This window comes from Sander vitreus, chromosome 16, assembly GCF_031162955.1.
Source record: "Sander vitreus isolate 19-12246 chromosome 16, sanVit1, whole genome shotgun sequence".
NCBI lineage: Eukaryota > Metazoa > Chordata > Actinopteri > Perciformes > Percidae > Sander > Sander vitreus.
Genome location: NC_135870.1, coordinates 25,614,033 through 25,640,992, shown reverse-complemented (window position 1 = coordinate 25,640,992; position 26,960 = coordinate 25,614,033). Strand labels below are relative to the sequence as shown.

The 26,960-nt window shown below is 38.1% G+C and overlaps 1 protein-coding gene across 1 annotated transcript in view; it reads left to right on the top strand.

Annotated features, from left to right (window-relative positions):
* The first annotated feature begins 11,722 nt into the window (after positions 1 to 11,722).
* LOC144531728 (uncharacterized) overlaps positions 11,723 to 26,960 on the top strand; it is a 103,310-nt gene continuing 88,072 nt past the window's right edge. The window contains exon 1 of the mRNA XM_078271992.1: positions 11,723 to 11,789. Within this exon, the coding sequence (XP_078128118.1) occupies positions 11,723 to 11,789 (67 nt within the window). The remainder of the gene's footprint in view (positions 11,790 to 26,960) is intronic.

Below are 26,960 nucleotides of genomic sequence, written 5' to 3'. Positions count from 1 at the left end.
AATTTTTTGGTTAGCCTGTGTGTGTGTGTGTGTGTGTGTGTGTGTGTGTGTGTGTGTGTGTGTGTGTGTGTGTGTGTGTGTGTGTGTGTGTGTGTGTGTGTGTGTGTGAGTGTGTGTGTTTTATATGTGTTAAATGTAGTTTTTTTTGGGGTTTTTTGTTGCTTTTTAATTTTATAAATCCTACCTGTCATGTTAGCCTGAGGGGTTGAGTAACTTCTTTCTTTTTTTCTTTAAAGGACTACTATGGTTCTATCAGTTAAATTAATGACATGGGATGTTAAAGGTATAGGACATCCTATCAAAAGGAAATGAATACTTACAGCTCTCAAAAAAGAGAAAGTGGGAATAGCCTTATTGCAAGAAACTCACCTTTCACCTGAAGAGCATCTTCAATTACGGAAAGACTGGGTTGGACAAATTTTCTTTTCATCTTTTAAAACAAATAGCCGAGGAGTGGCTGTTTTAATTCATGAACACATAAGACATAAATCTTACTCTCGTTTAGATTATTTTTTTATTCCTAAAAAAATGTATGAAGCTTGTTTCATCTTGTGAAATACATGAAATTTCTATATCGGACCATGCAATGGTCTCCTTGGAAATCACTCTAAATAAATCTTCTAAAACTAAAATGGGGAAATTTAATAATCCGTTATTAGAAGATGAAATATTCTGTAAGAAAATGAGAGAGCGGATTGAAGACTTTAATATTTATAATTTATCATCTGAAATAGCCCCATCCATACTTTGGGATGCAGCAAAAGCTACTTTGAGAGGACACATTACATCATACTTCTCTTATAAAAATAAAGAAAGAAAAAGAATTACTGATGGTTTAAAGGAAGAATTATTATCTAGAGAAGCGTTACATAAGCAAGATCAATCTGAAGAAAATTGGAATAAATGAGTTATAGCCAGAGCAAATTTCAACTCAGACCACTCAAACTATATTAAACAAAAAAGTATGTATTTGAAACAAAAAATGCATGAATTTGGGAATAGACTAAACTATTATACTATATACTATAAACTAGATAGGTAAACTATTGGCACATTATTTGAAAAAGGAACAAGCTAAGAGAACAATAATGACCATTAAAATTGAAAATGTAGTAACATACAAGCCATTGGAAATTAATAAACAATCTTTTGATTTTTATAGTGGTTTATATAAATCTGAAAATATTTCAATCCCTGAGGCAACAACCTTTTTTAGACCGTTTGGATCTACCTCAGGTTACAGTCTCAGATCAAAAAACTTGTCTGAGGAAGAGGTGTTTTCTGTAATTAAATCACTACCAGCAAATAAATCTCCAGGCCCGGATGGGTTTCCTGGAGAATTTTATAAAACTTTCTGGCCACAACTTAAATTAGTTTTTATGTTAATGGTTAATGACTTCTCTAGCCATAACATTCTTCCTGTTTCTTTGAAAACAGCTAGAATCTCTGTCATATTGAAAGAAGGTAAAGACCCTCAAAGTTGTGCCTCATATAGGCCTATAAGTTTGCTAAATTGTGACTATAAAATTATTACAAAACTGTTATCGAAGAGGTGAGAATTAATTCTTCCAAAATTAATAAATTTAGATCAAACTGGATTCATTAAAGGTCGTCACTCATCTGATTATACTAGACGACTGTTTAACATCATACATTATCTGAACCAGGAAAAACACCTTCATTATTAATGTCTCTTGATGCTGAGAAGGCGTTTGACTGCTTAGAATGGGATTTTCTTTTTTTAGTACTAGATAAATTTAAATTAGGCTACAATTTCATTGAATGAATTAAAGCATTATATGACACTCCAAATGCAACTGTCTGTACTAATAATGTGGAATCTCCCCCAGTGCACTTAGGAAGAGGTACCAGGCAAGGCTGCCCTCTCTCCCCATTATTATTTGCTATTGCTTTAGAACCGTTTGCTGAGATTATCAGAACTAATCCTATGATAAAGGGAGTGACACAACATCACAAAATGTCTCTCTATGCCGATGATATTTATTATTTGTTACTGAACCTATGTCAACTTTGCGCCATGTTTTGGAAGATATTCAAACATTTTCTAAAACTTCAGGGTATAAGGTTAACTTACAAAAATCAATTGCTTGCCCTCTTAACATTCCAAATGAGGAAAATGTTAAGACAGAATGCCCTGTCTCTTGGTCAGTATATGGCTTTAAATATCTTGGAGTACAAGTGACACCCGCTTTGGACAAACTATTTAAGGGAAACTATAACCCTTTGCTGGAGGAACGCAAAAAGAAACTTCAGACTTGGTCTGCTCTCCCACTGTCTCTTATTGGGAAAATTAATGTCATTAAAATGAGTATACTCCCTCTTTATTTATGCTTTTAATATGCTGCCATGTTATATTCCCTTTTCTTTTTTTGAGTTAATTAATAGATATTTAACAAAATGTATATGGAACAACAAGACCCCAAAGATTAAGCTGTCCACTTTAACAAAACCATGTTTAAAAGGGGGGTTAGGACTTCCATTTTTTTTATGGTACTACTGGGCTTTCCAAGTTAGAAATATTATAAGTTGGAAGTTGGGAGCTAGTTCTCTTTGGGTAGCACTGGAATCACTAACATGCTATCCATTGGAGATCACAACAACACTTTATGTTAACAAACTGTAGTCCCTGATGAATGTAGAGGGGTTCCCCCCTTTACAAGCCACATTGAAAGCTTGGCAGGACTGTAATAGGTATCTGAGCACAGAAGGTCATATAAGCAAAAACTCTCCTTTAACCCCGACTTTCTAGCTCTCTCTCAAATTGACTTTCGAAATTGGTCACTTCATGGTTTACAAACCTTTTCAGATATGTTTGATGAAGACTCTGAGTCCGTTAAATCCTTTACTGCTATTTGTGCAGAATATAAATTCCTAGAACAGATTTTTTTAAATACTTGCAGGTTCGTCACATCATTGTATCTTTACATAAAAAGGGCCAACCTAGACTCTATCCCACTGAGCTGGAACAATTTATTATCTCTGCAACTTTGCTTAAGTGTAAGATATCTCACTTGTATAGAATTTTGTCTGAAAGTTCCCAGAACTCTTTTTCTTCTTTTTGAGAACAAATTGGGAATTAGAGCTTAAAAAGAAGTTTAGTGAAAAAGAATGGTTAACTCTGTGTACGGAATTGACCTCACCTTTAACTATAAACATTAAAGTTAAGGAAACTAATTATAAATTCCTGTATAAATACTATATAACTCCAGTGAAGCTTAATAAGGTGTTGTCTAGATGAAGATTGTTCATAGTGTTTGCCTGCACTGGTATTCATATATTTTCTTGTTCTTGTTTAATAAGCGGTGCTTTGCATTTGTAATTGGATATACCCTACAATTTTCCTTATGAAAGTGAGAGAAGAATTGCTACATTTACAGTTTAACAAGGTTAACACAGGGCTAACAAATAAAACCAAACGGTGTATATAGTGAGATGAAAGGCTATAGTGGGACATGTGGCATTTAACACTCAATGCTTTTTAGCTTGAGTGGTTCTGGTTGTGTCTGTAAATTATTTTCCTACGGGCATTTAATCTAACGACATATCCAATCTAAAGATAACTACTAAGCGAGAACGTATGTGGACATAAATGTACAGCTGTTGACATACCACTGGTGTGTGTGTGTGTGTGTGTGTGTGTGTGTGTGTGTGTGTGTGTGTGTGTGTGTGTGTGTGTGTGTGTTCAGCAGAGCAGAGGTTGACCTTTGACCTTAGCTATGGCAACTGGTTAGAGGCCCCTTGCTATGGCTTGCAGCTCGTTTTCATGCAGTATATATGATATGATACTATTTCTAAAAGTTCATACAGATTAATGTCAAGTTGTACATAGCATAAAGGTGTTTAGGTAAAGACCGACCTGACTACTCAATATAGGAGAGAGATAATCATTGCAGTAATTTGTATTATACATCCTTGCAACTAACTAATGTTGCATAATTAACTGTTAATTTGTTTCTTGTATTAAGTACTTAAGACTAAAAAAATGGGACTAGGAAACAGGAAAATAAAACAACATACATGTATGTAGAGCAGAGGTTGACCTTTGACCTTAGTTGTGGCCACTGTTACCTATAGGAGCCATCCTCTGGCTTGCATGACAGCAGCTCGTTTCATACTGCAGAACTGATGCTTATGAATCTGGGCCTGTTAAGAATGCGAACCACCGTCTACACTTGTGTTGAATAAACAGTGAAAGTTAAAGACAACCCGTCCGCTGGCTCTATATCACTCTGGCTGCATGTCACTGAAGGGAAAGTTGCCTGTTGCCTGTTGCCTTGTGCATTCCATCAACAACTGGTTGGTAATTTTATCGAATGTCAGTCAACTTAAGCTACCCAGGCCTGAATTATATATCACTAAAACTAGAATCTGCAGTTTGTCTCATAACTATTTGGACATTTCTCATAAAGTAGGTGTATGGGGTTTTTATTTAAAGTTACATTAATGTCAATTTGTACAAAGCATAAAGGTGTTTAGGTAAAGACTGACCTGACTACTCAATATAGGAGAGAGATAATCATTGCAGTAATTTGTATTATACATCCTTGCAACTAACTAATGTTGCATGATTAACTGTTAATTTGTTTCTTGTATTAAGTACTTAAGACTGAAAAATGGGACTAGGAAACAGAAAAACAGAAAATAAAACAACTGTCTGTGTGTGTGTGTGTGTGTGTGTGTGTGTGTGTGTGTGTGTGTGTGTGTGTGTGTGTGTGTGTGTGTGTGTGTGTGTGTGCGTGTAAGCGCTGCAGAGCAGAGGTTGACCTTTGACCTTAGCCGACAACTGCAAGCTGGAGGCTCTTGCTCTTTCAAAGGGAGAAACTAGTCTACTCCAAGAGAGATCTTCCAACATTGATAGATGTTGTAGATAAAACAAAGACAATTAAAATAATCTAACAAACAAAACAAAATTAACAGAACATTGTATAACAATAATAGAAATACAAAGTCGAACAATATCACATTTGGATATACCAATTCATAAATAAAATAGCAGTTCGCTTGGAGGGACAAGCTTCCTATATCTTTTTCTTTTTTAACTATCTCTTACAGTTTTCTTAAATCCTCTCTCTCCCTAGTTTGAGTCAGAGTTTTGATGTTATCATAGTTGCCGTTTCAACACCCTTCAGGATCTTTTCAGTGATACTGTTACAGGATAAAAAGTTGTAGTCTTAAATTCTTAGTTTCTGCTCTTAAGTGATATATAATAATATATAAAAGGCCATCAAATATTAAGACAAAGTTGTCAGTTGCATATTGCGTATAATTAATTATTATTATACATAATTGAGCTCAGGTTGAAATGCAGATAACATGAGACCAGGGTAGTATTACTTACTTTTTACATACTTCAAGTTAGAACTATTTACAGTATAATTTTAAAAGCTATATTTATACATCACATAGATCACAGATGACATAAGGTTTAAAAATGTTTAATGTTTGTATATAACAATAAGTAAAATCCATAGTACAAAGCTTTGAGCTAAATCATTTTTGTATTCATTTAACAGCTGTATTAATACAAAAATGTCACAAGCACACATTTTTTAACGTTTGTATATTTAATATAATTAGCTTAACCACTTGCTGCGACGTTATCTTTTGTTAAATTGACATCTTTCACACATTAAACACAACCAATCTTTTAAGTCGTCAGTGTTTGTCATTGTGAATTGTCAATGTCAATCAATACAAATCTGTTTCAGCTAGTTACATTAAAATGATACAAAATAAGTTTTGTATTCATCAATTCAAATTCATGTGCATGTGTGTGCAAACATTAGTGGTTCACATGCTCAAGCGGCAACATGACAACATGAACTGTGTCTGTTTGTTTGTGTGTGTGTGTGTGTGTGTGTGTGTGTGTGTGTGTGTGTGTGTGTGTGTGTGTGTGTGTGTGTGTTTCATGTGTATAATGGCACACAAGTGCAGGAAAGTTGTAGGAGCGTGTGTACGGATGAATATTATACTCTTTCCCATTAATTTTCCTATGGCGGTCATTTTGACCCGTAAACAAGAAAAGTGTGACCAAGTTGAATAAATTAATCAAAATTCAAAGAAAGTAGTCACAATTAATGTTATGTGTTCAAATGCCATTTGTGATTTTGTGTGATCTGTTGAAAAATACCATATTTATGGTACAGGGAATGTCGGTCATGCCGGTGGAGTGTTCGGGCATGGGAAAAAAGAGGCGTGGGAGAAAGGGGTGTGTTGGGAAAAGGGGAGTGAACATCGATCCCCGGGCCAGAATGAAGCAGACACAGCCAGATGAGTACGGAGCAGCGGAGGACGCAGGAGGGCAGAGGACACTGTGAGCCAGACATATGGACCAGAGCTAAGCATGCACAGACATACAATCAACATTTTTTACAAAATGTAACTCCTGATTTGAGCTAAGTTATCCTGCCCCAAGCTATCTTTTTGTTGTTTGTGTGTGTGTGTGTGTGTGTGTGTGTGTGTGTGTGTGTGTGTGTGTGTGTGTGTGTGTGTGTGTGTGTGTGTGTGTGTGTGTGTGTGTGTGTGTGAAAGATACCTATTTCTTTTCATTTGAAATGCATCTTCCTGTATCTCGCCCATTGTTTCATTTAAAAACGCAATTGTCTCGGGACATTAATATGCATCTTCCGGTCTCCTCCCTGGTAATATCCGATCTTAGGCACGCCCTTTTTTCTGGAATGTTCCGGAAGAATCGCGTCAGAAACATCTGGTGGATGTAAATCACATTTTTGACAGCCCGTGACCTCTTGACCTGCAGGTCATCAATCAGGTTACCTATAGGTCACATATTTGAGTGGCATAAAGCACTGCTTATTACTCTCTATCAGGTTCATCTTTTTTATTGATGATTTAACCAGAGCTCCATATCCATCCTAGCCTTGAGGCTGTGTCAGTCAGCTAATGAGTACGAGAAAATGAACAAGACTTTTACTTCTGGAACCAGGGATGCCTGAAATAACCCTTCCCTCTTCATTACTCTCATGTCTTCTTCTGTGGTGCTGACAAGGAGAAATGTATCGTTGAGGTATCACAATACCGGAAGTGAACTGAAGGTGCCAGGAACCTATTGTTTTTGAAAAGATTATTTTTCACATTGTTGATGGACTTGGGATAATCGAAAATTCTAGAAAATATGCACATTTGTTAAACCTGTTTTTTGACAGGAAGTCAGCCATCTTGGATTTCATGTGTTCACCATAGGTTCTACTACTGTACATGCTTGGAAAGGGAGGAGTGAGGTGAGGGGTATTCAGTTGGTTGCATCCCCAACCTCTCCACTAGATGCCACCTAATCCTACACACTGGCCCTTTCCATACTTTGATTTGATTTGATTTTATAAGGATCCCTATTAGCTGGTGCAGAACATCAGATACTCTTCCTGTGGTCCTTTCACTTGGTTTTGAGGGATTTCAAGTCATTATTATTTGAGAGCTAGAAGTGTAAATTGTTTACTAAGGCAGGGCACACTTCTGTTTTTAAAGAGGAAAAAGATCCCAATAAATCCCTTAAGGGTGGAGGTTTGACCTTGTCTCCGTCATAAACACTGATCAGAGCTCTACTGCTTTTCATCTGACAGATGTTTTTTTTGTTTTTTTTCCAGGAATGTTGGAACATTTTTTAAACCTGTTCAGTCAGAGATGAATTGTGTTACCTGGTTGGTTCACATAGTTTGCTGCCACAAGTCATCAGGTGTGGCTGGTGGATAGCTGTTGTCATCATAGTTCATCTTTAAGCATGCTGTTTTTGGTTGTCTTGATATTGTTTGGGCTAAATGTATGTTATCAACCTTAAAAAACATTACATTTCCAGAATTACATCATTTTGACAATAACACAAGTGTGCTCTTTTGTGAAAATGCCCATTATTACATTTTTTAAACTCAAAATGCTTAATAAAATGTTGATCTTGGGCGAATCAGAAAAGGCTCTAATTACGTTCAATGGCAATGTTTTCCAATTATTTATTCCTACAATAACTGCACAGGACAACTGCATTATTGTTAAATGTTAGGAAAATAACTACATTTAACGCTAAAACAAAAAAACACAACCCACATGAGGCTTCTGCTGATCTGGCGCCTCCCTCAGCTATGCAAGGACACTCCAGCAGCAGTTTACCAGCCACTGTGAGTAGTAAAGCTCTATGGATGGCACTGTTAGTCGTTTGGTCTGTCCACCACTGAAATAGCTCAACAACTATTGGATGGATTGCCATGAAATGTACTACAGACATTATTGTCCCCTTCAGGATGAATTGTAATCATTTTGCTGATCTATTCAATATTTTATCTAACACCATCATCAGGTCTAAATTTTCACATGTCCAATACTTACCTATGACCAAATACATACAAAACTAACAACATTCCCATCAGCCTCAACTGTACTTTGTGTTTAGTGCTAACATCCTTAAACTGATATGGTGATCTTGATTAACATTATTATTGATTAGATGACCTGCTTAGTTGAGGTTTAAAATTAAGGGAAACCTGCTTTGCATTAAGTGTCCATGATATGTACGATATGTCAGATTAGACACACATACATGTATGAGTTGCTTTGGAATTGGCACTGACAAATGACCTGGGTTATTTCGTTATTTAGATGTAAGGACTACAGTATAAGTTCTGTTTATAGAATGTCACTGTAAAGGGATAGTTCCGATTTTTAAAGAGGGATTGTATGAGCTACTGATCCATTGTTCTATCCTCTTCCTGGAATCATGTGAAGTCATGCTACCTATTGGACTTTCCTATGCAGGGCCACGTTCAGTCCCGACAAAACGTATAAAAAAGTTGTATTAAACTGAAACGGGGGTTGAACGCTGTTGTGTGCGCAAACGCTCTGCCTTTTTATTACTAAGAGTTAATATGCATGTCTCTGATTGGGTATCACCTGTGACACAGCCAATAAACGAGAGACACACCCACCGATTATAGGACGTTTTTCCTCGCCACTGTTGCACCAAATGCTTGCTCGTGGGAAATTGTTGGGTCTTTGTAAATTATAGTGTGGTATAGACATACTCTATCTGTAAAGCAAAAGTGTCTAAAGTGTCTTGAGCTAAGTCTTGATTTGATACTTTAAATAAAATTGAAATGAAATGAAATATCTCAAAGCCGTTGCGCACCGTTCCGAGGAAACATGTCGTTCAACACGGAAACCGTAGTAAACACACGGTTTTGAGATTGAACATGTCGCAGGTGTGTTGACCACAGGAAGCAGGAAACAGGAAGTAGGAAATACATTTTGAGTTTTTAAAGTTTTTAAAAGCCTCCCATCCTCATGCTTCTGTTTGCCAGCAATGCACCAGCACCAGAAGCAATCGCTTTCCAAACTCAGCTGTAATGCTTAAGAAAGCAATGGCTGTAAGTGAACCTTTTTAACAATTGTATAAGCCTGCGTTGAAGGGTGTTTGTGGCAGGTGATGCCTAACACTATTGTATTTGGGAACGTTTAGTTGAGCACATTAAGCAGTTAAGCTTGTGAATGTTGCTGTGTAGATAACACACAGTGTATACGATGTGAAGGGACACTGATATGGAAGTAAACCTGTGCCATCGGATTTTGAATTTGAATTTTTAGCACTGAATTTTTTTTACATCGAAGTTTTAACACAGAATTTTTTTTACATCGAAGTTTTAACACAGAATTTTTTTTTGCGTCTAAATCAGACTTTGAATTTTAAAAGCCATTGAATTTCTAGCACTGAATTTTTTTTGCCTATGACATTTTTTTTGTAAAAAAATTTGATGTCTCAAAAAATTCAGTTTTACATCCGGGTAACCAAGGAGAAGCAATCGATCCCTTTATCAAATCATCCAACATCCAGCCAATCAAGTTACGCTCCATTGGTCATGTGACGCCGAAACAGGAAGGCGGTGAAGTTCAGGTGAGTTCTGGTCAGAGCTCAGCATGGCTCAGAACACAAATGATAGCGCTTTGGTGAGTGTACTCCTTATTTAGCTTTTGTGTTCGTAAAAGTCTGTATTAGTTACCGGCTAATAGCTTAGCTAATAGCTAACGTTATGTTAGCATGGTTTATGATGTGGCTGGCAAGAAATATCTGACTGACAGTTTATTTAACAGCTGCCTATTAAGTTACTAGCTGTTTCACTTTACCCAAAACATTAAAAGAAGGCGCAAATTATTTCATTACAGTGTTAAGTGGTAACAGCTTGGGTCGTAGTTGCTCATAAGTTGGCTTTCTTCCTAGAATCTGTTGAGAAGTTTGGTTTTCCTCTCAGGTAAATGCATATTTTAAACTGGGAGTTTTTACACTACAACAGTACAAGCAGTGGCGGAAAGTAACTAAGAACATTTACTCAAGTAATGTACTTAAAGATCACCTTCAGACAGGTTTTAAGACGTATATAAAATACTTAACTCAGAAACTTTCCACTGTCAGCAGATGAATGTGAAAACAGCCCTTTAGCGTATACTCTGAACACGTATTGAATTCTGCACAGTGAAACTCTAACTGGCAACAAGAAGAAACACTATTGTTTGAGTCGAGGGGGATTTTTAAGTACAAATTTGAGGTGCTTGTACTGTACAGTAGTTGAGTATTTCCATGTGATGCTACTTTATACTTCCACTCCACTACATCTCAGAGGAAATATTGTACTTTGTACTCCACTACATTTATCTGACAGCTTTAGTTCCTTTTCAGATGAAGATTTGACACAATGGATAATGTAACAAGCTTTTAAAACACAATACATTGTTAAAAATTAAACTAGTGGTTTCCAAACTTTTTGTCCCTCTAATCTTTGATTTTTGCTGAAATATTGGCTCATTTGAACATTTATTGAAATCAAACCATATGAGAAGTTTAGAGAAAAAATCCCAAAACTGAAAACACATTTGTGTATCAGAACTTTGTTTTTTCTTCTTTCCTCTCCCATTAATCATCTCACCACCCCTCACATTTATTTGCTGACCCTTTGGGGGGGGGGGGGGTCACCCCTAGGTTGGGAGACTAAACTAGCTTACTGTATATAAAGTAGTGTAAAGTAGCTACTGGAGGTGGAGCTATAACAGTAACATGCTGCTCTAACACTGATGCTTCACTATTAATAATCTAATGATGTCATATATAATAATATATCAGTCAGAGGGAGCAAACTAGTACTTTTACTGCAATACTTTAACTACATCAATATCACAGTAATTGAATACTTCTTCCACCTCGGAGTACAATACAGTGCCCAACACCATACCACCCCACACAAGAAGTTGCAATTTGCAAAACAATAATATACATATATTTTCAGAATTTTCAACCACCTCCATTGCACTGTGTAAATAAGCAACCAATAAACTTTACCAAAATTACATATATGTGATCTTTGAAAGTGTTGTGTGTCTACTTTAGGGTTCGTGCTGATCAGGGAGTGGAAAATGTCGATGTTGCACGCTTCATGTTTACAGTCCGTGGCACTGGAAAGAGCAGCTTCATATCCGGGAATTTTTCAATTCAAATTTTCCAGGATTGAGCGGCTGTGGAGAGACCTGTGGGCAGCTGTAACATGCATCTACTATGATGTTCTCCACTACCTGGAAGAAGAGGGCTTCCTCAGCATCGCCAATGAAACACACCTCTTCTGCTGTCACTTCCGTGTTTCTACCACGCCTGCAGGATGACCGAGATACTTTTCGCAATGGTTGGGACAATCATCCGCTGAGAACAGAAAGCCACATGACCCTTAACCAGCTGTGGGAGCTGGTTCGTCCACATTACCCAATTCCAGGACCAGATAACAGAGGTACATACAAATATAACGTGATTTTAATGAATAGTGTGGTTCACGTATTTGAAAGTGTGCCTACTTTTACTGCATACAACTAAAAATGCTCTCTATTTGTACTGTTGATATTCTTGACATTGAGTGGGACAACAGCTGACTTCCATTTGATGACCAGTCGAGCATCATTGTTCCAGACACAGCATGCCCCCTGACCGAATGGACAAATGACAGCTTTAAGAGATGCAGTTAACCCAAGAGCTGCATCCCAGTCCTTTGGCTGTGATACTTACATTGCTGCTGTTCAATTTTGTGAGCAGTTTCTTGGTCTGTGAAAGAACTGATCAGAATGACTTAAGTTTTGAGTTGAGAGAGACAATGAATCATTTTTTGTATAATCTGAATTGTATTATTGTTATTGCTTTGGCAAGAGAAAGAAAAAGAGGAAGGTGCAGCATAGTAACATTACAAAAATGAAACCAGTCCAGTTCATTTCACTTTAAACACCTGTATTAACGGTTTACTTAATGTAACTCAAGGAACGTTACAAAAAGAGCTTTCACCCCCTTATAGTTCACTTAACTCCTGCTTCAATGATATCAGTCCAGGGATTGTTTACAAGGAACATGTTAAACTGCAAAACTTAAGATATATACATATACCACATTTTTCTGTGAAAGCTGAGATTGACAGATGACCCTAACTGTTACTATTTTCTCAGTAACACTTAAGTCCCTCTATTTATTGCATATAATCAGCATATAAACATGATTTATTACGGATGCAGTTATAAGGACATGTTAAGTGTTTATTAATGTATTTGTTAACAATTATAACTTCTTCTATAAATACATTTTATATTATTACTATGTTTTACTATACCATAATTCATTATTTGTTTATGAACAAACCAACTTATATCATCAGCTAATATAAAATGAGCTATGGGTTTCTACATGAACACAACATTTTCTGACATGGGTAAAACAATTTTGGTTATATCACATTTTTCTTCTCACTGGTTTGAAGTAGGGTGATCTCAGTTTCAAAAAGACCTACGCCTAAATAATCACGAAATAATTCCATTCATATGACAAGTTACGTTAACCTTATAAAGTAACTAGGGCTGTCAAACGATTCATTTTTTTAATCGCTGAAGTTCTATAGTTAATCGCGATTAATTGCATATTTTATCACATGACTAAAATTCTATTATTTTGCATTTCAGAACAGTTTTTAAGTACATATTAACAATGGAAAGCAATTGTTACCAGTGTATCTTGATTGGGAATCAAATGAATGCAAAGAAAGTTACTTTATGAACTTGATTTTAAGATTTGTAATTATTTATTTACTGTAAACAAAAGAAAAATGTGTGAATCTGTCATTATTGCACAATTCCTCCAAGTCCCTAACTAAAAAACTAAAAATCCCTATCCTTACTAGAGTCAATATAGTGTTTAGTAACTCCTAAGTAATTTTGATTACTCACTGATGTCCAGTGATCACTGGTTAATGAGACAGCGTTTGCACTTGGCAGCAGTTCCAGTTTAGCTGCTTTCTCCGTGTGATACAGGCTGTGTATGGTGAAACTACTGTCCCCCTCGATGGCAACGAGACGGGTCAGAACATGCCAACCGTAGTACGTCTTTAAGACCCGAGTCTTCTGACAGGTCTGCAGTTGGTTGCCACCCGTTTCGCAAGAGCTGTAGTAATCTTTTGGGATTTGGTTTCATCCACAGGTCGGCAAGTAGCACTCTCCAAACACTGCTTTGCCTGAGTGGGTAGCATGCTAGCGGGTAGCATCACGTTAACTGTACTACTATGCTTAGCTCCGTAGGTGGTAGCTCAAGCTTGACGTGCTTCGGTGATATTTTAAATTCGGCTTTACACAATGTGCATATGGCTTTCGACTTGTCTACGAGTTTTGGAAAATAAAAAGCGCCATTCAGGATTTCATTGCTGCTGTCTTTCTCCATCATGCCTGCAGCCTGCAGCAGCAGGATGTGTTACAAGGAAGTGGCAGCTTGATGATAAGTAACGGTGCTGCAAAGGGTCAAAATAGCAGCCTGTTAGGCACGACGCAAAGCCGAGTGAAGTGTAAAATAAATTAATAAATGCCGGCACGCGATTAAAAAAAATGAATCGCATCGGTGCTTAATCGCATCGCGATTAACGCGTTAACGCTGACAGCCCTAAAAATAACATGAATGAAAAGCCGTGATAATGAAAAGATATATATCAACTGCTTAACATAGTCTAGACATCAGACATTTCATTATGATTGATTACTTAACTCAAACAGGTTCTAAGTGTTATCGTTTAATAACCTTTTCTCATTTTTATTGCCCTCTTTCGCTGTCCGTCCCCCTTACACCGTGTGAAAGGATCATGACCCAGGAAAAAGCAATGCATTATTTTGAACATTGAGGTTTCTTCCCAAACCTGAGATGGAAATTGGGAAAAAAAAGTATTGCTTTTCAGTGGTTATACGAGGGCTTCACAGGAGTTCAGAGTCAAGTTTACCTCAATGAACTGACCATTTATTGCCAAAGGTCACTGCAAAGTACTCTCAGTAACAGTGTGAAAATATATTCAGTATACATTAACAACTTACTGAGCGTGACATAGTTTACAACAGGTCTTTTAACAGAACAACTAACAAGCTTAAAAACAAACATTTAAACGTCAAATCTTGTCTTACAAGGGTAAATACAAGCCAAATGTCACTCACACAAGACCAAATCCTGTATGGCAACTGCAAATACAGGCCAGGATGTCACATTTAAAAGATGTGTAATGCTTGTAATGCCCTGGGATGCGCAAGGTCTCAAAGCAAGTGGAGGCTGTGGGGTATCTGCCCTCGACCACTTCTACAGAGAGACTCGGTGGTAGAATCTCCCATCCGGTCCAGAATTTGACCAGGTTGGTCAGTTCAGTTGTTGTTGCTATGGAATAGATTAAAAGAAATTAAAAATCTTTTTTGACTTTATTAGTCATCAGGATAAATAGCCAACTATGGCACTAACAGCTTACACTCAATAAAAGATTAGTCAAACCCTTGAGATAAGTTTACAGAAAAATAATTTTTAGAATGAGACTGGTTGGACTCGTCTCTTGAGTTGAAAACAGCAACATGACTACTTTTTCTTGTTTTTTTAAATGTGTGGATTTTTTAAAAATACATTCATGTCATGTTGCTGTTTCCAGCTCAATAGTGAATGTGTGAAGTTCACGCTGAATATTTAAATAGCTATACAGCTTTTATACTACTTTAACAGGTAACCAAATCATATTTAAATAGCACTTCCAAGTGTCTCTGTACACCTACCATCAGCAATGAATTCTCAAAGATAGCCTGATATGCGGCATTTGGTGTCAACTGAACAATCGTCATCATCGTCACTATCCTCACGAGGCCATGTGAGTCGCTGAAGAAGTACCTGCTTTGAAAAAAATAGCATGAAAAAGACTTTGGTCATTTTTCTATCTTATAATTTTTGATCAAATATCACTGGTTGGTAGCCGTGATGTCGATTGTGGGCTATGTATGTAGGAAAACATAAATAACAAGAACAAGATTGAAAACAGACAGTTCTACATGCTGACCAGCATGTAGAACTGTAGAACTCCTATTACCTGTTAATAGTAATAAGACAGAGAGGATAGAACAGTAACGTTCCTTATCTAAAAGCTTGAATAGTAAGATAGAAAAAAATAATTCCATTTGAATACATTTATTATGCTTCAATCCACTGGTGAATGAGGAAATACTGTTCTCCTGCAGACTGATAAAACTCCTTGCATTTGCAGTATTACAGACCACACACCATCTTTTATGTTTCTAGGAAAATAACTTGGTACATGATGTGGACAAGTGATGCATTTTACCATGACCATTTAGTTTTTTTTTACCTCGACAATAAATGAATCAGAAAAAAGTGCAACAATTTAATTTTGTCAGACACATTTTTTAGAAACTTAGCAATGTGCATTTATAACCAAAACATCACTCACAGGATAAAAAAAGAATTTTGACTTTCACTCACAGCATGGATCAATAGCTTCTCAAAAAGCCATCTCCTGTTTTTCTCAGTTAGGCGAGGGAGGTCCCAGGCAGTATGGATCCCCCTTCAAGCTTCAAGACAGATGGAAACTGATTAAGAGATAGAAAAAAAGATGTGTAATGCCAGATACTGTAGATGGGGGACAAATTAAAGGAAAAAACAGAAATACCTAACCCCTACAGTGAGGGGGGATTCATCCATAGGGGTCACTGAATGGTTTGATGAAAATATAATGTGAATTATATACTATGGTCTTCACAGTCACCATATCTGACCCAGTTGAACACCTATGGGACATGTTTGGCCGATGCGTTAGACAGCGCTCTCCACCACCATCAAAACACCAAATGAGGGAATATCTTTTGGAAGAATGGTGTTCATCCCTCCAGTAGAGTTCAGAGACTTGTAGAATCAATGCCAAGAAGCATTGAAGCTGTTCTGGCAGCACATGGTGGCCCAACACCTTACTAACACTTTATGTTGGTTTTTCCTTTAATTTGTCCTCTCTATGTGCACTTGCAAAAAGTAATGAATATGAATATTACATAGTGGATCCAAATAAGTGCCACCCTCTATTTTATTTACAGATTATTGGCATTTTAGCAGCTCTAAAATCAAGATTTTTTATATACTACTACATTTACAGTATTACAAAACTAAGTATTAAAAATCTTGTTCACTCCCTCTTGATTTGTAAGCTGAAGTTAGCCATATATTAATGTCACTCAATAAGGATAATGGATACACAATAAAAGGGTGCCCCATTGTACATACAATCTTAGTGAAATAAAAAACTCTTTTCAAATCAAACATACAAGCTTGATTGTTTCTCTGATGTCCAGGTCTGGACAGTCCTCTAGTGTAACATTTGCAGATTCAGGACTCCCACCAAGCAGGACATGAACAACAGCAGGGCTGAGTCCCAACAGGCATGGTCCTCCATGAAGAAAGGAGTGGCCTACCATTCTCCCCGCCACCATGAACATATCACTTTCCACAAGAAAGTGAGAGGCTGAGGGGACTAAATGGCCAGGCTCTCCTTCAAAAAGCCGTGTAACATTTGAGTTTGCTGTTGAAGACATTAAAAACACGAAATAAGTATTACAATAAAAAGTAATAGGCTTCCGTCCACAGTGCAAAGACATGCAGGTTAATATTGCTCTTACAGTCTGTTAGTACTGTCATAGACTGGAAACCGTAGTTCTCAATGCAGGCATTATACATTTAGTAGAATCCTCTGAACTTTCATGGTAAAGCAAACCAATTAAAATACGATAAACTTCCTATAGAGACACTATTAAAAAAAAAAAAAAAACTTAAACAGCTTTAAATAAACATAGCATTTGGAAGGATACCATACACATAACATACATACCAAAATTGATGCAAAACCCTGACTTCAGTTTTTCCATGCATGTTGAGAAAAAGAAGCGAGTTACACCCTGTCCAATAGCAGTATCTCCTGTAACACAATGTAAGGTTTGACAGAATAAAGACAAAGGAAATACTTTAATTGTTTTTGGACCACTGTAACTTGTAATTGGAGCTACCTTCAAGTTTGCAAATCAGAGGCCGTCCCCATTCCACATTAGTTTGCTTGTAGAAGGAGATTAGGGCCATGTCGTGTTCAGCAGGGCTTTTTCTGATGTCCATGACCACATTGAGATATGGCCTTGGTGGGGTCACTGATAGTTAACCAGCCTAATAAGAAAAACACAAAAATGTGGTTTCATTATTTATGCATGACTGTCAAAATAACAAAAAAACTTTAACATGTAGATTCAAATCACAAGTAAAAGCCATCAAGCCTTACTCAGGCATAAACAAAGCAACGTAATAATCATTGGCTGTATATATATGAACATTAATGGGCCATGCTTTATAAATGCCAATTTTCCTTCACTATGACAGTTTATCTACCTTAACTTTCCTATGCCACTGCTAACCCTGAACAGCACCTACCATCTGTAGCAGTTGCACAAGTTCCGGATGGTCCAGGCATTGCTGCTTGCTCTTCCTCAATTACAATGCTTTCATGCATCACCTCTTTTCCTGCCCTACCCACATAAAATTATTTCTGTGTTTAACTGATGTTGTGTGGGTATTGCTGACAAGAGAAAAAACAATAGAAAGTAAATGGATACCTTTACACACATGAAGAAGCGTGTACCTCAATTAAGTCAGTAGGAAACATTTTTGTGCAGACAGGACATTCCTGTATACAGTGGTGTGAAAAAGTGTTTGCCCCCTTCCTCATTTCCTGTTCCTTTGCATGTTTGTCACACTTAAGTGTTTCGGAACATCAAACCAATTTAAACAATAGTCAAGGACAACACAAGTAAACAAAATGCAATTTGTAAATGAAGGTGTTAATTATTAAAGGTGAAAAAAAATCCAAACCATCATGGCCCTGTGTGAAAAAGTGATTGCCCCCTAAACCTAATAACTGGTTGGGCCACCCTTAGCAGCAACAACTGCAACCAAGCGTTTGCGATAACGTGCAATGAGGCTTTTACAGCGTCCTGGAGGAATTTTGGCCCACTCATCTTTGCAGAATTGTCCTAATTCAGTTACATTAGAGGGTTTTCGAGCATGAACGGCCTTTTTAAGGTCATACCACAACATCTCAATAGGATTCAGGTCAGGACTTTGGCTAGGGCCACTCCAAAGTCTTCATTTAGTTTTTCTTCAGCCATTCGGTGGTGGACTTGCTGGTGTGTTTAGGATCATTGTCCTGCTGCAGAACCCAAGTTCGTTTCAGCTTGAGTACACGAACAGATGGTCGGACATTCTCCTTCAGGATCTCTTGGTAGACAGCAGAATTCATAGTTCCTTTTATCACGGCAAGTCTTCCAGGTCCTGAAGCAGCAAAACAGCCCCAGACCATCACACTACCACCACCATATTTTTACAGTTGGTATAATGTTCTTTTATGAAATGCAGTGTTCCTTCTACGCCAGATATACTTGGACACACACCTTCCAAAGAGTTCCACTTTTGTCTCATCGGTCCACAGAATGTTGTCCCAAAAGTCTTGGGGATCATCAAGATGTGTTCTGGAGAAATTGAGACAAGCTTTGATGTTCTTTTTGCTCAGCAGTGGTTTTCTCCTTGGAACTCTGCCATGCAGGCCATTTTTGCCCAGTCTTTTTCCTGATGGTGGAGGCATGAACGCTGACCTTAACTGAGGCAAGTGAGGCCTGCAGTTCTTTGGACGTTGTTGTGGGGTCTTTTGTGACCTCTTGGATGAGTCGTCGCTGCACTCTTGGGGTAATTTTGGGCGGCCGGCCACTCCTGGGAAGGTTCACCACTGTTCCATGTCTTCGCCATTTGTGGATAATGGCTCTCACTGTGGTTCGCTGGATTCCCAAAGCTTTGGAAATGGCTTTATAACCCTTTCCAGACTGATAGATCTCAATTACTTTCTTTCTCAATTGTTCCTGAATTTCTTTGGGTCTCAGCATGATGTGTAGCTTTTAAGGATCTTCTGGTGGACCTTACTGTGTCAAGCAGCTCCTATTTAAGTGATGCCTTGATTGTGAACAGGTGTGGCAATAATCAGGCCTGGGTGTGGCTAGAGAAATTGAACTCAGGTGTGGACAACCACAGTTATAGTATGTTTTAACAAGGGGGGCAATCACTTTTTCACACAGGGCCATGATGGTTTGGATTTTTTTTCTCCTTTAATAATAAACACCTTCATTTACAAATTGCATTTTGTGTTTACTTGTGTTGTCCTTGACTTTTGTTTAAATTGGTTTGATGTTCCGAAACACTTAAGTGTGACAAACATGCAAAGGAACAGGAAATGAGGAAGGGGGCAAACACTTTTTCACACCACTGTATCTGCTGTTGAGAAGTTACAAGCAAGAACAGTGTTCATTTCAAAACAGGTTTTTCTGTTGTTTAATACTATACAATATGCTCACAAAAGCTTAAAATGAAGAATTCTTACATGTTCTGTCTTCAGGCTCACTGCTTTCCACATTAGCCAGGTTATCATCACTGCCAACATACATGACATCACAAGATAACCCCCACGACTTACAGACTTCAAGATCATGCCTGTATAGCCAGTCTCATCAGGAGCCACAAGAGAGAGTTTTCGGCTACCCCATCCACCTATAGAAAAGAGGAGAGGAAAATTAGGACTTTCAACAGTATATTAGATATAGATTATATCTAGAAGTTAAGTCAAAACAACTAGACTTCTTGTCTGACAACAGACCAGGCTGAAGAAGTCACCTAAAACAAAACAAGTCCAGCTTTTTTTTTTTTACTTAACTTTTACAAATACAAATATTACAATCAAACAATTAGTTGCTGATTTGCAGTTAGGCATGACCTAATAAAGGTTAACAAAATTGAACAGGCTGAATAATAAATGTACAGAGATGAGTTTGAGGAAATCATTCAAAGTTTTATTTAGGTACCATCTGTTTAATTATAAAGTAACAGTGTTGTGCAATGCATAATGTGAAGTTAGCTGCTGCAGATGTACTTTTTTATGACTGAGCAACACTAATACACAAACCTGTGTTGTCCTACCTGCAGATTTGTATAGCAGCCACCCACCAGTCACGCAGTTACTTCGCAGAACACAGGAGTTACTGGCCTACCGCTGCCTCCATCGGTTAGTTTGCTTGTGTTATTGTGTGACTTTGGTGAATCCGAACAAACCCCTTTGAAACACCAAAGTCCCTCTGTCTAATAATGTAACAAAACTAATGTATGTAATGTGACCTTTACAAGCACAACATCACTGACGCACGACAATATTCCACTATTATTCCGAATATGACAATATTCCGCATTTGATACAGGTCATGTAAACAGCATATTCCGGTTGGATATTCCGAATAAGGCCTTTTTCTGAATATAGCATTTACCGATTAAGACATGTGGGACATTCCAGTATTTATTCAGGTTTTAGAGGCATTCTTTGGACATGTATACAGCGCATTCGGAATATGCGTCTCAATCAGGGTTTTTACAGCAGTTTACGGCCTCTTGCCTGTTTACGGCTTATGGTCAGCTGTGTGCGTTGCTATGATTGCTGTACACAAATCAACCAGCCAACAGTTTGCAAGGCTGCAGACCTGATAAGGAGAAACACAGCTACTTTTTTAAAGATAATTTTTTTGGGCTTTTCCGCCTTTAATTTTTTTTGACAGGACAGCTAGGTGAGTAGACATCCAGGAAATCATCACAGGTTGGATTCAAACCCTGGACTTCTGCGTCGAGGCATAAACCTCTAGATACATGTGCGCCTGCTCTCCCCACTGATCCAACCCGCCCACAATTTAAACACAGCTACTTTTAAACATTATCAAAGACTTGGATATCAACAGGTTTTTGGATATGCGCACACATTGCTACGCCGACCTTTTCAAGAAGCTGGTTGAAGGAGTGAAAGAGGGACGCTGTGTTCGCACAGTCCAACAAGTCCGTCGCCGCTGGAAAACTTTGAAAAAAAAAAATCCTGTTTTGCACGACTACATCTAATCAGGAATATTAGTGGAATATTCACTTTCATTAGCCATGTAAACAGCTTAGTTGGAATATCGTCTTTTTTGGAATAAGGGCAAAAACCAGAATATTACGTGCATGTAAACGTGGTCAGTGTCTTTACTGTGATACTGAGAGTTAGCTGTCAACTCACCTGCAGATAAGAATAAACCCAGAGCAAATCATCTCTCTGACCCTGTTGGCTTACAGTCACACTTCCCTCTTATTTGCTTATGATAGTGATTTTTTCCTCAAACACTGCTGAATGGAGTATTTTTTGTTGTTGTTAGTTTTAGGATTATGATTTTTTTCATCATTCCTCAAAAATGTCTTTTCATCTGAGCCACCTGGTTGAATAAAGACTGAAGACAGAAAATCCCTCCACAGAGCGGTCAGTTTCAGTTTAAATGGCTTGAGGGATGGCAATGTCAGCTTGTCGGTTGGTCCTCCACTTTCCACGGAGTGAAATATCTCAACAATATTAGATGGATTGCAGAACATTCTTGGTCCCCATGGGGATAAATCCCACTGGCTTTGGTGATCCCCCTTGACTTTTCCTCTAGCACAACCATCAGGTTGACATTTGTGGTTCAGAGTGAAATATCTTGACAAGTAGATGTCATGGACGGTCCTGCTCTATGGCCAGTGGCCTTACCTCACTGCCTCCACGCATCCACATGCAAAGTCAGTGCAAAGAGGCGATGCAGGTTCACGAAATTCACATAATTTGCGTAATTAACGTGACGCCGATTTGCAAAAGTTTATCAACACTGACATTCTCCTGCATAGCATGGCCAAAAGCCATTCAGAAACAAGCATTTAAAAAAGGTTTGCTTGCCGTCTTGCTGACAGACCTGACAAAGCACGAATTCAGACTTTTTACAGATTGGCATCTTTTTGAGCCTATAGCCATTACACGGCGGCAAAATCTGGTTCTCAAGTAGCGCTGGATGCAGTCTTTCAAATGCTAATCTCTACAGAGTATGTTATAAACCCAGACAGGGTGGCGTTTGGTTTTCCGAGACTGGGACTTCCACAACAGGTTCAAAGCGGCAATTGTAGTTATTTCAGCCGTGGTTGATGACGGAAAGAAACGTTGGTATCTACACCGACGCATCTTGGGTGCAATATTTTTTAGAAACCAAACAATCAATCAATTGATTAATGGAGAAAATAATCAGCAGATTAATCCATCATGAAAATAATCATTCCATAATCGTTCAAAATGAGCTCCACCTCAGCCAACAGTCAAAGTATGCCTTTAAATGAATGCATGAGTAATAATTAATGATTTAATGAAATAATAGATAATATAATTGTTTAACAGTCATAGGGGACATTTTCTACTTGTAATACTTTAAGTACATTTTGCAGAACATAATTGTATTATTTATATCCTTCCTTAAGTAAAAGAACTGAATACTTTATCCACCACTGCCTGTCCTTTACACTCCCCGAAAATCTAAATCTTCAGCCATTATCTCCAAAAGAAGAAAAATTTAAGACACCTGGATGAAATTCCCACTCTCTGAAAATGTATGTATGTATTTATTTACACACATGAAAAAAACAGCAACATGAAAGAAAATGTAAATGAAAGGTTTCCATTACATAACAGTGTGTTCCTTAGGTTTGTGGAAGACGTAGGTGCTCTTATTTGGAAGGTTGGTTTAAGAGTCCTCAAGAAAATCTAGTTTTTTCTAAGTAAAAAAATACATTTTACTATAATTTTGGACCGTTATCATTATCTTGTCCGTGTGTAAAACGATGGAAAAGCTAGAGCAGATAATAAAAAATAAAAACACTCAAAAAGCTTAATGACAAAACTTACTGAAGAAGTCCACTGGGGACCACTGGGACGTCTTCACTGCTGCGCCGAAGCTTAGGGAAAACCCAGCTTACATACTTTTATTTAAGTAACATTTTGAATGCAAGACTTTTTCTGTGGTTTCAGTACTTTCACTTAAGTAAAGGAATTGAATACTTCCTCCACCACTGCCTGTTGGCATCCCTAACTCTCTCCGCAGAAACTTAACATCTTCATTATACTCACAGCTAGAGAATTAAAGACCCCTGGATGAAATTCCCGCTGTCTCAAAATGAATGAATACACCAGCACTTTTTGCACTTCGCACTTTAATCATTCCAGTTACTTCTTAGGATGTTGTGTTGTCTGTGCTGTCATGCGTGTCTTTCTTTTGTGTCCAAGGTTGATCTTATGTTTTTTGTTGATTTTATTTCATGTTGATTTTAGAATGTTTTTTCTGTTACATGTTTATGTTGTGAAGCAACAGATTGTAGCACTACGTCCATGACAAATGTCCCCTCTGGGACAATAAAGTGTATTCTATTCTGTTCTATTCTATTTATTTACACAAATAAAACAAAACACAGCAACATGAAAAAAATGTAAATGAAAGATTTCAATTCTATGACACACACACAAAGAAAAGACACAAAACAAGAGAAAACAAATTATACAAAAGCAAATCAGAAAGAAAGAAAGAAACATTTTTGAGAATAACGCTGACATATACTGTAGTTTAGCCGCATACCTGAGGAAGAACATCCCCTCAGACGTCTTGTGTAAGCTATTTCAGCAGTGTGAGTTATTAGTGTGCGTGAGTAAAGGTTGTCTCACCGGGACGCTCCCATCTGCACTATGTTCCTTAAAGTTGCAGTCACACCCTGAGGTGACACAACACGCGGTGGAAGACGTATTCAGATCCTTCACTTAAGTAAAAGTGCTATTACCACACTGTAAAAATACTCTGTTACAAGGAAAAGTCCTGCATGGTAAATGTTACTTAAGTAGTAGAATGTAAGTATTATCAGGGAAATGTACTTAAAGTATTGTAAATAAAAGTACTCAATGCAGAAAAACCCTCACATTTTAGAAACTGGAAACGATCCAAACAGTTCTGTGTTTAATCGTCTAATCATTTCAGCTGGACTTATCATAATAAAACCTATTTTATAAACTACATGTGTTTTGGGTGCAAAAGTCTTGATTTGTAAAGCAACAAGTAAATAAAGCTGTACAAAAACAATATTTGTCTCTGAAATGTAGTGGAGTAGAAAGTGGCATGAAAAGAAAAGACTCAAGTAATGTACCTCAGATTTGTACTTAAGTACAGTAGACTACTTGACAGGGGCGGAGTGGGACCGAAAAAACTACCGGGAAATTTCGTAGACCACCGGCCCTGCGGGTCGGGGGGGGCTGGTAGCTTGTGCTAATTTTTTTCCTTTTGAGTCTGACCTTCTCAGCGCCACCTTTCCCTTTTTTTCTTTTTTGGCTTTCCATCATTAGACTCAAACACTGTTAACGTTACCGATAGACCTCCAAACGTGACGAGGAACAAAAAGTAGTTTGATGGCTTTACGTCATAGGCCGACCAGGGCTATGCCATTTGGGGAGGGGCCGCTCACTGATCCCCCCCCCCTATATTTCTGAAAATCCTAGACATGGTTGGACCTGCACTTCGGTAGTGCTTTCTGATTAGCCTGTGTTTGTATTGAAATAAGAGGCTGCCGGCCTGTACGGGTTGAGCAGAGGCTGCACAGCTTGACCAACGGGCAGCGGGCGCACACCAGGCCACCGGATGGTGTTGCTAAGAACTTGCAATGTATAACTATTATCAGACCAGCCCTCGCAGCCTCGAAACACTAGGAGGCCACCAGGAAAAGTCCCGACTCTCCCGATTGCCACTCTGCTACTCAGGGCTTAATTTGAGCCGGATCACGCGGGAACATGTTCCGGCACCTCCTACGTTGGAACCGGAACCTTTTTTATTGGATCCGGCACCTCCTGTGTCACTATGAAAAATGAATCGCCTAACTGAAAAAAATTAATTGCTGTTTGTGTAGTGTTCAATGTTGTTATCTGTCGTGTTAGTCTTTATTCCCCATTGAAGCTCCACAAAAATCTCGTGTTTGCATTTTCGATGCGTTTTGAGGTGATTTTTCAGGGTAAGACGGAGGGGGGAGAGGGACGGAGGGAGGGGATCGGCACTTCAAGTGACACATGCGCTTGTGCTGGTTGAGATTGCTGTTAGCCTCGTTTCACTCGGGGGTAAAATGTCAAAAAGACAACAAAGTTTGCTTAACTTTTTCAAATGCGCTGGCCAGTCGGATCACAAACAAGCAAAAATCGTTTCCGCCGATCAAGAATGTGGAGACATTACATTTCATACCCATGCAGTGAACGTTCTGAAATTAAAATAAACATTGCCCTGATGTACACACAGCGTTGTTTAGGCTTTTTTAGTCAGAGAAGCTACGTAGGCAGTGTAATTGTTTGTTTTTGTTCCCCTACCACCAACACCCGTTTTGAGTTGCCGGATCCACCCCCGCTCTGCGCTCCGGGACCTCCCACTTTACAAATGAAGTACTGCCGCTACTGCTACTTGAGTAAATGTACTTAGTTACATTGCTACGCTGGCTGACTCATATCCGTGCAAGAGAAAAGAGATGTGTGAGAGGATGAAATGAACTCAACATGCAGCTTTCACTATTCTTTTCCCCCTCAGTAGCTTTAAGGTGCCGACAGCATCGTATAGATGAGTCATTGGCAATCGAGCTGTTCTGTCATTATGTATGAACATGTGTTGATATTCTGTATCATGTTGTTCCAGCTCTTCATTGAAGCTGAGAAAGCTTATTTCTTTGCTCTTGCTCTCGTCATTGTGTCTTGTTGACAGTGCTGGAATGTAACTAAGTACATTTACTCAAGTACTGTACTTAAGTACAAATGTTGAGGTCTTTGTACTTTACTCAAGTCTTTTTCTTGTCATTCCACTTTCTACTTTTCTACATTTCAGAGAGTAATATAGTACTTTTTACTCCACTACATTCATCTGACAGCTTTAGTTACTAGTTACTTTACACATTAAGGTTTTTGCGCACAAAACACATGTAGTTTGTAAAATACGATGTTTTGTTATCAATTAAACTACCCAACAATATAACGGCTGCAATGATTAGACCATTAAACACAGAACAGTTTGGATCGTTTCCAGTTTCTAAAATGTTTTTCTGCATTGAGTACTTTCATCATTTCCTGATGATACTTACGTACTTTTACTTAAGTAACATTTTCAATGAGAATGTTTTTACAGCGTGGTATAGTAATCCTTTACTTAGTAAAGGATGTGAATACTTCTTCCACCACTGCTTGTTGACTTCTGTCTGTAAATTGTAACCCGTACTAATGTCTTGCTGTTTCCTGTTGATCTGGTCTCAAAACATGTGGCCAAAGGACTACAGTTGAAAATTAGCCTGCTGGCTAACACTGGTAAATCTACAGAAATGTTGACTGATGTGTGTTGTCCTTAAATAAGTAAAGTATACAGAGGCTGGGTTAGCTCAGTTGGTCCTCGATGCAGTGGCCGCAGGTTTGACTCCGGCCTGCGGCCCTTTGCTGTGTGTCTTTCCCCTTTCTCTCACCCCAAACTCTGACGATAACTGACAAACAGAAAATAAGATTTTAAATCCTCTGAATGTAGGAAATGTTTATCTAAATGGTTCCCAGTTTGGAGGAGTGACTGACAGTAGCAGAGGGAGTGCTCCACTTTACTTAATCACAAACACAAACATGTTGGTCTCATAACAATGGTGT